Below are 17,977 nucleotides of genomic sequence, written 5' to 3'. Positions count from 1 at the left end.
AATTATAAACTGGGGTATTTATAAATAAAATCTCAAGATAAATAGCAAGGAGTGGGAGGCAGGTTCAAGAGGGAGGCAATATATGCTTACTTATGGCTGATTCACGTTGTTGTATGGCAGAAACCAACACAACATTGTAAGGCGATTATTCTCTGATTTAAAAAAAAGATGAATAGCAAAGGACTATTATTTTTTTTAAGCTTTTTATTTTGTATTGGGGTAGAGCCAATTAACAATGTTGTGGTAGTTTCAAGTGAACAGTGAAGGGATTCAGCCATACATATACAAGTATCCTTTCTCCTCCAAACCCTCTCCCATCCAGCCAGGCTGGCATAGAACACTGAGCAGTGTTCCCTGTACTACACAGTAGGTTGCGAAGGGCTATTATTGAATTCATTCCAGAATAGGAAATTCCTGAAGCACTGATAGGATATAAAGATATATTTATGTGTGTATGTATATACATACATAATTATGTAAATGTATATTTCTATATACATTTTTCTATATACAAAATATTTCTATATTTTCAACTACTTTGCATGGAATTTTGGGACCCAAGTCTATGTCTAGTAGTTGCGTATGGATGTGAGAGTTGGACTATAAAGAAAGCTGAGCACTGAAGAATTGATGCTTTTGAACTGTGGTGTTGGAGACGACTCTTGAGAGTCCCTTGGACTGCAAGGAGATCCAACCAGTCCATCCTAAAGGAGATCAGTCCTGGGTGTTCACTGGAAGGACTGATGTTGAAGCTGAAACTCCAATACTTTGGCCACCTGGTGTGAAGAACTGACTCATTTGAAAAGACTCTGATGCTGAGAGGGATTGGGGGCAGGAGGAGAAGGGGACGACAGAGGATGAGATGGCTGGATGGCATCACTGACTCGATGGACATGAGTTTGAGTGAACTCTGGGAGTTGGTGATGGACAGGGAGGCCTGGCATGCTGTGGTCCATGGAGTCGCAAAGAGTCGGACACGACTGAGCGACTGAACTGAACTGAAGTCTATGTCAACGGCCATGGTGAAGTAGAGCATGAAACATGTGTGATGCTTGCTTTTCACACACATACAGGCACCCACGGACATGCAGTAAAGCCCAGGCCCAGGCTGTGTCCAGGATGAATGCATTCCCTGGGTTGTTAAATCAAAGGTTCACTTTATTGCTTGCTGTTCTCTTTTTCATGCCACCTCTACCCTTTGTCTTACAGCGTTTGTCTATGCTGTACCCCAGAAGCGGCCCGCTCCAGTGTGTAGGCAGTCCACTGGAAAGGCCGTTCATCAGTGTCCCTGTGGCTCGGGATGTCAGCACTTATGCATTCTTCACTTCCTTGTGTAAGAATCTATTCTTCCTTCAGTTTCATTCCTACTCCTCTGCCTACATTTTTCTTTCTCCACTGTTGCTTCCTATTTCTCCATCTCCATCTGACTGTGGCCATTTAACAAAGTCCTGCCCTTAGTTCTTTTCTCTTCATACCCCCTCTGCTTTGGTGACCTCACCTCTTTGCCAGGGCTTGGGGAGTTTGCAGGGCCCTCCCTGATTCACTTGGGTGGCCCTGGCCCCTTAATCCAGCCTTTGTGACCAGGCAGCATGAGGAGGGACACTTGAGTGGGACAGGGTGTTTAGAGCAGGTGCCTGGCACGAGCAATCCCTGAGCTGCTGTGGTCGGCCACAGTGTCTGCCTTTACCAGGCCTCCAAGGGTGAGAGCTGGTGCCTGGCACAACTGCTCTTCATGGTTTCCGTCTGCACTCCTGCATCAGGTGGTTATCCTTGGCTGTTGTGCCTGACTCATCTCTAGCCCCTATTTCAGTGCACAGAATGGAGGCTGCTTAAATACCATTTGTTCCGAGAGAGAGAGAGTACTTTGCCATGGTACCCTGTTTAATTTCCACGGAGCATTTACTACAGTTTGGAATTTTTCTATATATTTATTTACTTGTCTTCTGAGGAACAGTCTTCTTGTATGTTTTGAAGCACAGCTTGTTTGAAGGGACTGTCCCTGTAGAGACAGAGTTCCTCTTTGGCAAATACCTTCAGAAGCAAAAGCAAGCTCTTCGCCCAAGGTTTATCTGGAGAAAGGGTGGGTAGGAGGTGGGTCTGAGTCTTCTGCTAGGTGTGTGTGGAGGGACTTCTGAATCTGAACCACAGATGGCTCATTTGCACCAGGAACGAGCCTGGCCTTGGTAGGTTGGAGACCTGGTAAGCAGTAGTGATAGTCATAAAAATAATAGCGAACATTACTAAACATTGACTACACGCACAGCTCTGGTTAGTGCTTTCCATACATGATCTGAACCTCACAAGGTCATAATGGTGCTGAGGCTATCATTATCCCATTTATAGAAATTGAGGTCAAGATCTAGGTAGGTTCTCCAGACTCCCTGATCTTTTCCGCTTGACAGAATACACCTAGACAATGACGCTTGTATGAATGTGGTCAGGAGGTCCTGTGTAAAGGGACGAGGCTGTTCACAGGTACAAGTGACAAGCCTGGTCACCTCCTGTGGCCCTGAGGGCTAAGGGAGCAATACCTTGGCACATCTGTCATTTCTGGCAACCTGCTTGGGGAGCCCTAGGTAAGTCTCACAAGTAGTAAATGGCTGGTCAGGGCTTGAAGTGAGGTATGTCAGCTCTGGGACTGATCCCTCCCATGCTATGTGGTGCTGGGGTGTGTGTAGGGGGTGGAATTGAGGCACTGGACCTTTCTTTACAAATCTTTCCCCTCCCTGGGTTCTCTTTTTCACCCTAACTCATATGGGCAAGCCTCTCTGGTAGCTCAGATGGTAAAGAATCCACCTGTAATGCAGGAGACCCAGGTTTGATCCCTGGGTCCAGAAGATCCCCTGGAGAAAGGAAAGGCAACCCACTCTAGTATTCTTGCCTGGCAAATTCCATGGACAGAGGAGCCTGGTGGGATACAGTCCATGGGGTCACAAAGAGTTGGACGTGACTGAAGCGACTAACACTTTCGCTTTCAATCTAAACTCTTCATTTTGCAGAGGAGGAAACTGAGGGCACAAGATGTAAATGACTTGTTCCAGGGTCCCAAGCTGCTGGGGGACAGGGCTGGACCAGATCCCGGGTGTCCCAGGCCCTTTGTCTCCTGCAGTGCCCACGACTATTTCATGTGTGCCTGTCTTGTTTCTTTGCGTCCATGCCAAGCCCCTTGTCTCGGAGTTCTTTCCTGTCTTCTGCAACATCCCTGCGGTGCCAAGCTGGTGGCCAGTCCCTCCCACAGCCACGCTGGGTGCTCTCAGTATGCCCTGTCCACCCCAGCCAGTGCTGGAGAAGATGTAAAAGAAGCCCAGCCTCTCCTGGATTTGCTGGAGGAAGCTCATTTTCACATTAAGTGATCTGAGAAACTTGCATATTTCTATTAGATTGTGCTCACCTTTCCTGAACTGGTAACTGACAGCCTTCCTACAGGGCTGTCAATCCAGCCCCCTGTGGAAGAGCTGTCTGCACTTCAGAGCACCCTTCTCACTGCCGACAGGTGACGGAAAGACACTGAACTTTGAAGTCACTTTCATGACCCAGGTTACAGAAGTTTTGATCTAGAAAAGTACTCATTTAATCAATAGAACAGAGTGAGCTACAGGCTCTTCTAAAACCCCAATAAGAATGAAGCTTTAGTTCAAAAAAAAAAGAATGAGGGTTTCCTTGATTCACTCAGTTTTCTCTGGTGAGTTTTTAAATTTTGGGGGTGTGTGTCTGCATGAAGCAATATGGGGGTAACAGCCTCTGGAGAAGGCAGAATCAAATGTAGACTTGCCTTTTTTGCCTCTGACTACTTTGTTGTCCTGGACAAGTCACCCAACCTCCCTGAGCCTCAGTTTTGTCATCTGCAAGGTGAATCTGACAGTGGTACTTATTTTGTAGGATTTGTTGGGAGGATTGTGCAGCTGGTGTTCAGCTGGTGCCAGGCATGTTATCAGTGCCCAGTGGTTTAGCTATTATGGTGAGCTATACAACAGGAAAGTATTCTCGCCCAGCAGGGAGGCCGAGAGGATTAAATGAAGTAGTATATGTGTGGTGCCTAAAGCACAGTATTCACTTAAGAATAATAATAACAACAGTAATAATAGTAGTGGCTAACATTTATCAAGTGTTTACTAACTGATGTCTTACACACTTTACAAACATCAGGGGCAGCCGCTATCATTATTAAGATTTCCAATTTACAGCTGTGTATTTGGACAGTATGTTGGAGAGCTAGTCTTCAAGAAGCTTGAAGGCTGCCCCGAATCTGTTCATCTTTGCATTTCTTCTCTATCCTCTCAATGTTTCTGCCTCTCCCACTCCCCCTAGTGATTAAGAGCAGTTCTCAAGTATGTTTGGAGGAACTAGTAAATGCAAGTTTGTGGAATGAATGAACGATCTACGTCACTGAAAACAGGTTGCAGAAGGGGCAACCCTTCTGGTGGTCACCTCTCACCTGTGCTTCAGTTTGAGGAGGAGAAGCTCACCAGACTATCTAAATAGACCCTAAGTCTTTAGAGATCTCTTTGGCCATGAAAATCAACCGGAGATGAACACCGGAACGAGGAGGCCCAGCTTAAACTTTGTGAAGATCTGCAGAACCGGCGCAGGGAGGAGATTGGGAGCCTCGTCTGTGGGAAAGAGTTCTGCTCCCCTTACCGCCTCCCCGGGGATTCAGTTACCAGGGCTCACCTGATGATGGATGAGAAGATGCGAAAGAGTGAGTGAGAGTCTTTCACATGATCAACACAAAATAATCAACCCTAGTGCTGAACCGTAAACTGAGTGCCAAGTGGTCACTGGAGTCAGACTGTTCATGCTGTTCCTTGTTCTGTCACCTCTTAAGCAAGAACCTTAAACCAATTGCCAAACTGTTCAGAAGCCTCCTTTTTTTCTCATCTGTAATATGAGGACAGTACCACATAGGGTTGTTTTGAAGACTGAGTACAATAGTGTGTAAATCACTTAGAACTCTTTTGGTTCACAGGAAGTGCTCAAATCAGCTGCTTCTGCTGCCAATAATATTATTATTGCTGTAATTACTTATCAGGTTTAGTGTTTATCTCCAACAGTGGAGATGAACCCAATAAGTGATTGGCCCTTTAGGGTAGAGACAATTTCTTATTTATTTCTGCTATTGCCCTAAGACTGGCATATAGTGGGTACCCAATACAGCTTTCCCAAACTGTATCTTATTAGATTTTTGCTACTGTTTTTCATGAGCAGATAAAAATTATCAGTATTGTGTACCAGCCAGGGGACTGAGGTTGTGAATGCTTACTGTCATTTAATCCTTACAATGCCCCCCGACCCCGAGATGTGGGCTCAAAGAGTTATTATAGACAGTGCATGATCTTAGGAGTCATTCAGACCTATATTCTGTTTGAGGTTCAGTTTTATTAATATTAAAAGGACTGAAAATAAACAAGTTTGATTTCCCAACTCACGTCCACAGGAGCCTCTTGGGGCAGGTTGCATTGAATGGCCAGGTGTCGCTGGCATGGAGACCTTGCTTTGTGTTTCATCCCAAGCCAGCTGAACTAGAGAAACTCTGAAAACTATCCTGCTTTCATCCCTCATCTCTTCATAAAGCTGTCAGTGGTAACCAGAGAGAAAACTACTTCCCCTATCTGGTTTATACAATCTGGTATACACAAAGGGTTTCTAAGGTTTGGCACAGGCATGGGGTCTGGATGTGCACTGCTGAGCTATTCGAGAGTAGATAAGACCTTTTGGATGAAGGGTAAAGGTTACAGCACAAGCTGCTTCCTCTGATAAATTTTCTCCTACCTGTGATAGGCTGTGGGCAGCTCTGGTGTTGGGGCAGGAACGGTAGGAGGAGCCTGGGAAGTTATTGTAGCTTTGAATCTTGTCCAGTTATAGAGAAAGTGGCTCCCTCTCTTAGTTGAATTTGTTCCGTATCATAAACTGGTTTGCATGGCATGGAGGATGATGCCACAGGGGCAAAATTCTCTTAAGAATCTGCTGGCCAAAGAGTTTCTATCTTAGTATATGTTTCCTTTTCTTGTAGGTCATGGCTATTCCATAGGTAAGTCCCGGTTCCTATAATGGAGTAATTCTTAACCTGGACTGCACATTAGAATTCCCCAGGGAATTAAAAAAAAAAGCCATTGATCCTTGGGCTGTACCCTGATCCAACTGAATTGGATTAGAATCTCTAGGGGGTAGAGCCTGGGCAGCAGTATCTTAAAAAAGAAAACAAAATGAAAAGAAAATTTAAAAATGAGCCACAAGCTGAGAGAAAATGTTTGTAAAACCACACATCTAATAAAAGCCTTGTATACAAACTATATAAAGGAGTTTAAAAAGTTGATTTAAAAAAACCCTGAAGACTCCAATTAAATAATGGGAAAAAGATTTGAACAAATACTTTACCAGAGTATATATGCATGGCAAATAAATGCAAAAAGATGTTCAAATATTCATAATTAGGGAAATGCGAATTGAAACCATTCTGCTTAAGGCCAGAGTAGAAAGGGACCATGTATTAAAAAGCCTGAGGGTAGACAGGAGCTTGATTACTGTGATACGGAGAAGTGGTGGGGAACTGGGTCCAGCGGGAGGTACTACTGAGGTCACGATGCGGGAGTGGAAGGAACGCGGTGGAGGGGGGCTTTCCTTAGTTTAGTGACCGAGGATCATAGAGTGAGAGGCCTGCATGAAGAAACCTAATGTAAAACTGCCAACTTTGGCACAGTTATTTTGGTCCTGGCCCTGGCTGGGAGCTCAGGGAAGGTTCTGGTTGGCCTCAGTGAGGAGGTGTCTGTTACGAAGGGTAGAGCAGGATTATGGCTGAGACCAGGTGCAGAGAGGAGTGTCCCTAATGGGGGAGAAGCAGGACTTTCTCTTGGTGCCTGGTGGAGTTACTGGATAGTACTGGGGCCTTCTGAGAAGCTAGGCCAGTGATGTGCTGGTTAATGGATAACAACTCACTCTCTGAAAACAACAAACAAATGCTGATTTGTAGTGTTTGCCAATATCTGTGGTGTCAATACTCCCTCCAGAGCCCTGGGCTAGGTTACACATGAGCATGGTGAGAGGGGGAGAGGCTCCCAGAATGTGACTGGGCCTGGTTCTAATTTCTAAATGCAAGCTAGCACCATGAAGGATAAGCTGTGGGGATTCACTTGTGGGAACTATTGTGGGTTTGGGGGACTGGGGCACAATAGCATGGGACATAGAGGAGACTGTGGGGCTTCCACGATGGCTCAGCAGGTAAAGAATCTACCTGCCAATGCAGGGGATGTGGGTTGGATCCCTAGGTTGGGAAGATCCATTGGAGAAGGAAATGGTAACTCACTCCAGCATTCTTGCCTGAAAAATTCCATGGACAGAGTGGCTGGAGGGTTACAGTCCATAGGGCCACAAAGAGTTGGACACAAATGAGCGACTGAGCAGAGAGCAAGTGGTCTGCATTGACCAGGCAGGACCTTAGCCATCTCCCCTATGCCCTCTGTAGGACCTGTGGTTACATGCCTGCCTTTTGTCTTACCATTGCTATTCTGTTCTGTATGCTGACATTTTCAGATTTATAAATTTATGGTGAGTAAGAATCTGGCATCTCCCCCAGATAATTTCTTTGCCAAACAAGTTTGAAAATGATTGCAATCAGGTTAATAGAATTTCAAGCATCCACAGGATTCATTCATGTGAATAAAATTTATTTTCATCTATAAGGAAAAAAATCCTCTTTTCTGCAGGAATCTCAGTTATTAGGATATTCATGCATATTAGAGAATGACTTAAGGAAAAGATAGTGGTAAAACCAACAAGGATATAAGCCATGGCAGGAGGTAAATTTTCAGATCAGTCTGGAATTACTTTTCTCATCACAATAAAAAGATGACAAATGTAAACCAGTGTACTTTGTGGTTGCATGTCCCTGGTCTGTGCATCCCATATGTGTGCATGCGTGGATGTATGCTCAGTTGTGTCTGTTTGTGACCCCATGGACTGTGTAGCCCATCAGGCTCTTCTGTCCATGGAATTTTCCAGGCAAGATTACTGGAGTGGGTTGCCATTTCCTACTCCAAGGGAACCTTCCCAACCTAGTGGGAAGATGTCTCTTGCTTCTTCTGCATTGGCAGGTGGGTTCTTTACCACTAATGCCACCCGGGAAGCCCGTGCATCCCATAAAGATGAAGACTATTTAGCCTGGATGTGTGATACTAGTGTGGAACTCTCCTTGTGGTCGTATTCATTAGTACACAGAACTCCCAGTATAAGTAAGCACCTTTACTGCTCCAGAAACAGTTGAAGAGGCCACAGCATTCATTGCCAAGACATGAGTTGACCCACGTGATTTGCCACCCTCAAGTCCACCTTGAGCTTTTGGAGTATAAGCATCAAGAGCAAGACGTTTCCCTTCTTTTTCAGAGTTTCCACTGACCCATCCCTGGCATTCTGGGAAAATACTGTGGACCCCAACTCAAGAGGAAGAAAGAGGAAAAAGAAATAGCGCTGTTTCATAAACTATCAGTATGTAAGCCCTGGTGCCTTATTTAAAAAAACAAACAAATGAGCTTTATGATTTTTTCTCAAGGAGAGAGAAGGTGCTTGCTGGGCTACCACTGCAGAATATCAAGCTGTTGAAACGCTTGCAGCAGGTGGTGCTTTGTGGTTCTCACAATGGCCTTATATTTCCTAGCTTGGTTTCCTCCTCCTTGGTGATCACAATGCCAGTTTGAGGCTCATCAAGTCCCAATCACATCAGGTTTACTGACGTGTCATTTTGCTATCTGCCTATCCATTATTTATTATTTATATCTTGGCTATATCCCGCCCCCACCCCCACCACACACACAAAGGGAACTGACCTACCTTCCCATGAAAGGAGACTTAGAATAAAAATAGAGCCACTGGGACGTGACAGGGAATGAGACATTGCGCAGTAGATAGGCACCAGGTAATTATTTGGATGGAGAAACCAAAGGAAAAGGAAGCTACTCCAATGAGCCAAACCTAGTGAACTCCCTGTTAGTCAAAGCAAAAAGGTCTACCATTTCACTCCTCTCACTACTGAATACTCCAGAAGAGTGGGAGGAACGGTAACAGGCTGGTGAGTGCGGCCTTCGCCTTCACCGAGATGCTTACCTGACAATATGGACGCAACGGCTGCAATGATGAAGGACACAATGACACCGGGTCCTGCCATCTCCTTGGCCACCAGCCCAGACACCACGTACATCCCTGTGCCCACGCAGCTGCCGACGCCGAGCGAGATGAGGTCCATGGTGGTGAGCACTTGGGCTAGCTTGGTGCCATGTGCCGTGGTGGCCCCAGTTCCCTCTAGCATGGACTCCACCGGTTTGGTGCGCAGGATCCGAGAGTGCATGGCATACCAGGCGGCCCCCCACTGCACCCGCCGGGGGTCGAGGGAGGTGAGGAAGCCACTCATCCTGAGAGACAGGCAGTGGTGAAGGTCAGCTGACAGAGGTGGGCTGCAGAAACCTCAGTGGATGCTTCTGGAACTCATCTAGTGAATGGGGATCTCCCTTTCAGGAAAGGTCCAGAGGGACCTGCAGCAGCCTTCTCCTGGGCATGAATGTCTGCAGGAAACACACAAGAAGGAGGAAGGTGAGACCAAGGGGGAACAAACCATGACTTGGAGACATAGCTAGAGGTCAGTGCACTGAACTGGTGGAACTGATCTGTTGGGTGTATTCATAATGCAGAGGGTTGATTTTCTCACTTTGTGTCCCTTCCAGTCCTAAATGAGTAGTTTGCCCTATGTTGCATGGTCATTTTGAAGAGGGTGGTCTGAGTTAGGGCTCTGCCACTGGACCTGCAGTAAGTTATGTCATCTCTTTGTATTTCAGTTTCAACTGTACCATGGGGATGGTCAAGCCTCCTGCCTTGTGTTGATGTAAGAATTAAATAAGTGTTTGTCTAAAAAGATCTTAGGGGTTTCCCTGGTAGCTCAGATGGTAAAGAATCTGCCTGTAATACGGGAGACCCAGGTTTTATCACTAGGTCAGGAAGATCCCCTGGAGAAGGAAATGGCAACCCACTTAAGTATTCTTGCCTGGAGAATTCCGTGGACAGAGATGCCTGGCAGGCTACAGTCCATGGGTTCACAAAGAGTTGGATACACATATACAGAAAGATCTTAAGACAATGCCTGGCAGGTGGAAGGTGCTCTTCTGTCAACCCGCAAGTGCTTCTTACCTGGCTCTGCTAAGACTTGGTCTGTGATTCTTGAGCATATTCTTTGGGGACACAAATCCTCATTTTTTAATATAAAGATGTAAAGTCAGATCTCAAGAGGGGCAGAGCCACCCCATGGGATTATCTTGGAATTTTGTTCTCTAATGAAATGGAAAGTTTTGAGAATTTTTTGCTCTCAGAGATTGGGGTAGGGGCAGTGCCCATGGCATTTGGTGGGGCCCAAAGATGCTAAATGTGTTGGGTGGTGTCATACTACCTTCAGATGTCTCATTGGATATTCTTGTAGGTGAAGAATCTGGTTATGATTCTTCACCTACAAGAACTGAAACCTATCCCTGTTTAACATATAAGCACATGAGACTATTTTGGATGTTTTTAGTAGACCAGTCTCTTGGCTTTTCCAGGAAGGCAATTATAGAATGTATTGAAGGAAGATTGTAAATTCTTTAATTTGGAACTTGAAAGGAGTTCATCACCATTTTGGAAAACCAAGACCCCCTTTCAGTGCAACCCATGGTACTGCATCGCCCATTCAGTACACCTATAACAGTCTGCAAAGGTGCCATTTGAAACTGGCATGTTGACAGTGATTTTTCATACAGTGCCATCATCTTATGACAATATTTGTACTTGCCTGAGTGTTTATATACTGAAATATGTTATATACAGGCAGGTTACTCATGAATTTTGCTTTAGGACATTAAAGAAGGGTGTGTCAAAACATTTATTATAAAAAAGAGATGCTTGGTCTGATAGATTTGAGAATTGTTGTAATAGATGATTTATAAAATTTTGTCAAGTAGTTACAGAAAATGCAAAGATTTTATGAAGCTACTTTCTTTGGAAGTCAGTGTTAAAGTGTCAGTCACTAAGTCATGTCTGACTCTTTGTGACTCCATGGACTGTAGCCCACCTGGCTCCTCTGTCCATGGAATTCTCCAGGCAAGAATACTGGAGTGGGTTGCCATTCCCTTCTCCAGGGGCTCTTCCTGACCCAGGGATTCAACCCGGGTCTCCTGCCTTGCAGGCTGATTCTTTACCATCTGAGTTACCAGGGAAGACTTGGAAGTCAGAGGCTTTATAAAACTCTATGAAGAATTTTTAAAGTACAGCTAGAACATTGATCCCAGGTACTATACTGATAGGCTTAGAACCTTTACATTTACAGCAAGTACCAACTGGTGTAATCTACCAATATTATTAATTAATACTACTTAGCACTTGATGTAACACTTGTCTGCTTCTAAAGACATTGCAAACACAACCTAATTAGAAGAATTAGGTGAAATGTCGCAGTTTAGTTCACAGGGATTGGGTGATGGACCTACTGGTTTAATTTCCTCCTAGATTTGACAGCATTGCTTCATGCTGTGTGTTAATTCTTGACAACATCTAAGATATCAGAATAGTTGAATTGTGCCACTGTATATGGCAGCGTCATTCAAAAGCTTGGAGTGCTAACATTATTAAGATTTCCAGATTTTTGAGAAAAGGTATATCTGGAAGGCTGCAAGAACAGTGCTCTACTTGAGCTCTTGAGCTCCTGTGGGGAAATCAGTGTACATATCTGTTTAATCCAACCCAGCCAGTATGTACTGAGCATCTGTTATGAGCAGGCATGGTGTTAAGCTCAGGGATGCAAAGACACTGTCCCTGTTCTCATGGAGTTTCCAGTCTAGAACTGGAGATGATAGTCACCCAAATCACAGTGCAAGGGAGAAGGTTCATTTTTGTTTTTTTTCTGAAAGGCTTATATTTTATTGTTTTTTTGTGTGTGACAAAGGCATAGCATGGCCATTGCAGAACAATCAGGCAATATAAGCAATGACATTCAGTGAGGAGAGACAAGATAATTCAATACACAGATAGAAAAATAAAACCAGATCATTCTAGAGAGGGATGAAGGTATGTTATGGCTTGAACAGCATCCCCTCCCCCCAAATTTACATGTTGAAGTCTTAACCCTCAGTGCCTGAGAAAGTGACCTCAACTGGAAACAGTTTCTGCAGCAGTAACTAAGATGAAGCCATACTGGAGTAGGATGGGACCCTAATCCAACATGACTGGTGTTCTTATAAAAAGAGGCAATTTAGACACAGAGCCACACACACAGGGAGCATGGGATGTGAAGATGTAGGCAGACGTCATGGTGATGCATCTACCACCCAGAGGACACCAGGGGCTGCCAGCCAGCCACCAGAACCTAGGAGAGAGCCCTGCAACAGAGTTTTACTCAAAGCCCTCAGAAGAAACCCACACTTCTGAACCTTGATCTCAGACTTGCAGCCTCCAGAACTGTGAGACAATGCATTTCTGTTGTTTAAGTCATGCAGTTTGTGATACTTTGTTATAGCAGCCCTGGTGAATGAATACAGGCTATAAAGAAAATAAAACAGGGCAGTGAAGGGGTGAGAGGGTCTCTGTAGTCATAGCATTGGCTCCCGAGTGGTGGAAAGTTATGCCAGGTGTCAGGGAGAGTGTCCTGCAGAGCTGGGTCAGAGGGGGGACAGGATGACTGCTTTGGGGACTGAGTGACACTGGGTCAGAGTGACGAGGAGGAATCAGGTGCCATGTTAGAGTGTTATGCGTGTCAACTAATCAAATCCTAGGCAAACCTGCATTGACACATGAGGCAGAGAAGGCTGGGGGTCCAGTAACTCCTCTGAAGTCATGAAGCACATTAGGGCAGAGCTGGCCCTTGGCCCTGCTTTCAGAGTGTTAGTCTCAGCTCTCCTGCCTGAGGGTTTTCCTGGTGGCTCAGTCGGTAAAGAATCCACTTGCAATGAGGGAGAACCGGGTCCCATCCCTGGGTCGGAAAGATCGCCTGCAGAAGGAAATGGCAACCACTCCAGTATTCTTGCCTGGGAAATTCCTGGACATTCCTTGAAATTCCTTGCCTGGACAGAGGAGCTGGGTGGGCTGCAGTCCAGTTCAGCTCAGTTGCTCAGTCGTGACCCCACGGACTGCAGCATGTCAGGCTTCCCTGTCCATCATCAACTCCCGGAGCTTGCTCAAACTTAGGTCCATTGAATCAGTGATGCCATCCAACCATCTCATCCTCTGTTGTCCCCTTCTCCTCCTACCTTCAATCTTTCCAAGCAACAGGATCTTTTCCAGTGAGTCAGTTCTTCACATCAGGAGGCCAAAGTATTGGAGTTTCAGCTTCAGCATCGGTCCTTCCAATGAATATTCAGGACTGATTTCCTTTAGGATGGACTGGTTTGATCTCTTTGCAGTCCAAGGGACTCTCAAGAGTCTTCTCCAACACCACAATTCAAAAACATCATTTCTTTGGCACTCAGGTTTCTTTATGGTCCAACTCTCACATCCATACATGACTACTGGAAAAACCATAGCTTAGACTAGGACTTTTGTTGGCAAAGTAATGTCTCTGCTTTTCAATATGCTATCTAAGTTGGTCATAGCTTTTCTTCCAAGGAGCAAGTGTCTTTTAATTTCATGGCTGCAGCCACCATTTGCAGTAATTTTTCAGCCCCCAAAAATAAAGTCTCTTACTGTTTCCATTGTTTCCCCCATCTATTTGCCATGAAGTGATGGGACCGGATGCCATAATCTTCTTTTTTTGAATGTTGAATTTTAAGCCAACTTTTTCACTCTCCTCTTTCACTTTCATCATGAGGCTCTTTCGTTCTTCTTCACTTTCTGCCATAAAGGTGGTGTCATTTGCATATCTGAGGTTATTGATATTTCTCCCTGCAATCTTGATTCCAGCTTGTGCTTTATACTCTGGAGAAGGGAATGGCAAGCCACTTCAGTATTCTTGCCTTGAAAACCCCATAAACGGTATGAAAAGGGCTACAGCCCATGGGTGGCAAAGAGTCAGACATGAGTGAGCAACTAACACTTTTCCCTTCGGGAGGATTTTATTAAGGTGAGCAACACAATGTGATTTACATTATTAAAAAGATCATTGTTGGTGCAGCGAGGTTCAATGAAGGCTCATGCTGTCTGATGTGTCAATCCCAGGACCAGCGTACAAAGGGGAGTGAGGTGTGGGCCTGCTGCCGATGGCCGCCCTGGTTCTCCAACTTGGCTACACTGGGGAATTACCTGGGGATCTTTCAGGAACACTGGTGCTTGGCCTCAACCCCAGGGACCCCAGTTTAATTGGTCTGAGCTGTGGCATCAACATAGAGATTCCTTAGAGTTCCCTTGCTCATTCTTGCATTGCAGGGTGGGGGTCCACTGCCCTGTTAATAATGACTGCAGTGCTGGTGTAGAAAACCAGATACTGCCTGGGATGGTTAATTTTATGTGTCAAGCTGACTGGTAACTATTAATACTTCTGGATATGTCTGTAAGGGTGCTTCTGGAAGAGATTAGGACGAAACAGCATAGGTGGACATCGTCTGATCCACTGAGGGCCTGATAGAACAAAAAGGCAGAAGAGGGGTGAATTCACTGATTCCGCTTGAGCCAAGACATTCATCTTCTCCTTTTCTTGTACATTGGTGATCTTGGTTCTTTTAAAAAGTCATTTATTTATTGGCTGCTCCATGTAACATGTGGGATCTTAGTTTCCTGACCAGGGACCAATCCTGTGCCCCTGGCATTGGAAACAGAGTCTTAATCATTGGACCACTAGGGAAGTCTTGTGGTTCCTGAGCTTTCAGACGTAGACCAAGACTCACACCACCGGCCCCTCCCAAATTTTCAGGCCTTTGGTATCAGACTGACTGACACCACCAGCTTTCTTGGTTCTCCAGCCTGCAGATAGCTGATCATGGGACTTCTTAGCCTCTATAATATGTGAGCCAATTCCTGTAAGGAACCCTCCTCATACACATCAGATCAGATCAGATCAGATCAGTCGCTCAGTTGTGTCCGACTCTTTGCAACCCCATGAATCGCAGCACGCCAGGCCTCCCTGTCCATCACCAACTCTCGGAGTTCACCCAGACTCACGTCCATCGAGTCAGTGATGCCATCCAGCCGTCTCATCCTCTGTCGTCCCCTTCTCCTCTTGCCCCCAATCCCTCCCAGCATCAGAGTCTTTTCCAATGAGTCAACTCTTGGCATGAGGTGGCCAAAGTACTGGAGTTTCAGCTTTAGCATCATTCCTTCCAAAGAAATCCCAGGGCTGATCTCCTTCAGGATGGACTGGTTGGATCTCCTTGCAGTCCAAGGCATTCTCAAGAGTCTTCTCCAACACCACAGTTCAAAAGCATCAATTCTTCGGCGCTCAGCCTTCTTCATAGTCCAACTCTCACATCCATACCTGACCACAGGAAAAACCATAGCCTTGACTAGACGGACCTTTGTTGGCAAAGTAATGTCTCTGCTTTTGAATATGTTATCTAGGTTGGTCATAACTTTCCTTCCAAGGAACAAGCGTCTTTTAATTTCATGGCTGCAGTCACCATCTGCAGTGATTTTGGAGCCCAGAAAAATAAAGTCTGACACTGTTTCCACTGTTTCCCCATCTATTTCTCATGAAGTGATGTCCTCATATACATAGTCTCTCTATAAGTACTCTTGGTTCTCTTTCTCTGGAGAAACCCTGACTGACCCATTGCCATTTTCCACATGAGGTCCCAAGGCCCACAGGTACTTCCTCTTTCTCTTCCTAGGCAGGTACCTGTGCCTCTCAGCAGCTGTCTTTTTCAGGTGGTGACTATGGATGCTGTGCTATCTGGAGATACCATTCGGGATATTTGTTCTGATCAGCCCTTCATCAGAAACTGTCATAAGGACACTGAAAAAAGAACCAGATGGGTTAGGGAACTGAGAGTTTCTATTTGATAATCAGAAATCATGGTGAAAACACTGAAAATCAACTAGAAGAAAGGTTGAAGGTGGTGAGAGTTCCTTCCTGGCTCTATTCTCCCCATGTAATTCCTCTGAGTGCTAGCTTTATTGATGCAGGCAGGGACTTGGGGCATTTCCTTCCTTGGTTGGAAATTTACTGGAGAGAACAAAATGTGCAAAAGAAAACATGCTTCTAAGTGACTATTGACAATATCCATATTCATTACCCCCAGATTATGCTAATCAAAAGGAGTTCTGGAAGCTTATTGCTGTTGTCTTTCCAAGATGAGCAATAAATGTGTGTTGTGCTTTCTCTAGCACTTTAATTCAGGTTTCTCAAAATACTTCACAGCTATAACTAAGGAAGGCTTGCGGGGCCCTTGGGAGGAGGGAGGCATCCTTGTGGTGCTGGCCTGCATGCTTGAGGGTTCAGTGGGTTCCAAGGATAATGATGGTAAGAGCAGGTTTGTGTGAGGATGAGAATATTATGGCTTGGAAGTTTACCGGCTAGGTAGGATTATCGAATTAGGTTGGAGCCTGCCTTTGGAGGTGAGGAGAGGGAGTAAATGAAGGCAAACAAAACAGTAACCAGCTTCAAATCTTTCCTGACTGATTTTGCAAATACACGAAGGGATTACAGAAATCCCTTCCTGACTCTCCCCGGGAGCAGGCCTTTGTTGGAACATCTGGAGCAGCAGGAAGCGGTGGCTGATGGGAGCTGCCCCTCATGTGGCTGGACAGTTAGGATTGCAGCAAAATCCTTCTCATCTTTTTTTTTTTTCATTCTGTACCTTGCTTGCATGCAGGCCTGCTCAGTTGCGTCCTACTCTTTATGACCCCACGGACTGTAGCCCTCCAGGCTTCTCTGTCCAAGGGATTTTTCAGGCAAGAATACTGGAGTGAGTTGCCATTTCCTTCTCCAGGGGATCTCCCTGACCCAGAGATTGAACCTGCGTCTCCTGTGTCTCCTGTATTGCAGGCGGATTCTTTACCCAGACAAATGGAAGTTGCAGTTGAAGGTGCCAGGTTTGAAGAGCCCCTCCTTGGAACCGCAGGATGTGAGGAAGCCGTCGGAGACCCCTCCCTACTCCTGTACCCAGGTCATGTGCTAGCCCCTCCACCCTTGCCCCCAGCTTCACTGCTTATCCTCTGCCCTGAGCTCCTGGCTTCTGGTTCAGGACCTAATTCAGAAGCCATATTTCCTGGGTTCAAAGTCTCACTCTGCCTTTCCTAGCTATGAGCCTCTCTCTGCCTGGCTGGTGCCGTCTATAAAATGGGATAAGAAGGGCACTAACTAGCTCATGAAAAAGCAAGAGAGTTCCAGAAAAACATCTATTTCTGCTTTATTGACTATGCCAAAACCTTTGACCATGTGGATCACAACAAACTGTGGGAAATTCTGAAAGAGATGGGAATACCAGACCACCTGACCTGCCTCTTGAGAAACCTGTATGCAGGTCAGGAAGCAAAAGTTAGAACTGGACATGGAACAACAGACCAGTTCCAAATCGGAAAAGGAGTACATCAAGGCTGTATATTGTCACCTTGCTTATTTAACTTCTATGCAGAGTACATCATGAGAAGTGCTGGGCTGGAGGAAGCACAAGCTGGAATCAAGATTGCTGGGAGAAATATCAATAACCTCAGATATGCAGATGACACCACCCTTATGGCAGAATGTGAAGAGGAACTAAAAAGCCCCTTGATGAAAGTGAAAGTGGAGAGTGAAAAAGTTGGCTTAAAGTTCAACATTCAGAAAACTAAGATCGTGGCATCTGTTCCCATCAATTCATGGGAAATAGATGGGGAAACAATGGAAACAGTGTCAGACTTTATTTTTTGGGGCTCCAAAATCACTGCAGATGGTGATTGTGCAGCCATGAAATTAAAAGACGCTTACTCTTTGGAAGGAAAGTTATGACCAACCTAGACAGCATATTAAAAAGCAGAGACATCACTTTGCCAACAAAGGTCCATCTAGTCAAGGCTATGGTTTTTCCAGTGGTCATGTATGGATCTGAGAGTTGGACTATAAGGAAAG

General features: G+C 45.4%; 1 protein-coding gene across 1 annotated transcript in view; it reads right to left on the bottom strand.

Annotated features, from left to right (window-relative positions):
* The window catches only part of SLC7A14 (solute carrier family 7 member 14), a 50,972-nt gene extending 41,575 nt beyond the window's left edge, over positions 1–9,397 (bottom strand). Inside the window, exon 1 of the mRNA XM_005891731.2 lies at positions 9,094–9,397. Coding sequence (XP_005891793.1) covers positions 9,094–9,397 — 304 coding nt within the window. The remainder of the gene's footprint in view (positions 1–9,093) is intronic.
* Between the last annotated feature and the right edge of the window lie 8,580 nt (positions 9,398–17,977).

The sequence above is a fragment of the Bos mutus genome, chromosome 1 (assembly GCF_027580195.1).
Source record: "Bos mutus isolate GX-2022 chromosome 1, NWIPB_WYAK_1.1, whole genome shotgun sequence".
In the NCBI taxonomy this organism is placed as follows: Eukaryota; Metazoa; Chordata; class Mammalia; order Artiodactyla; family Bovidae; genus Bos; species Bos mutus.
This window is presented reverse-complemented; position numbering and strand designations above follow the sequence as displayed.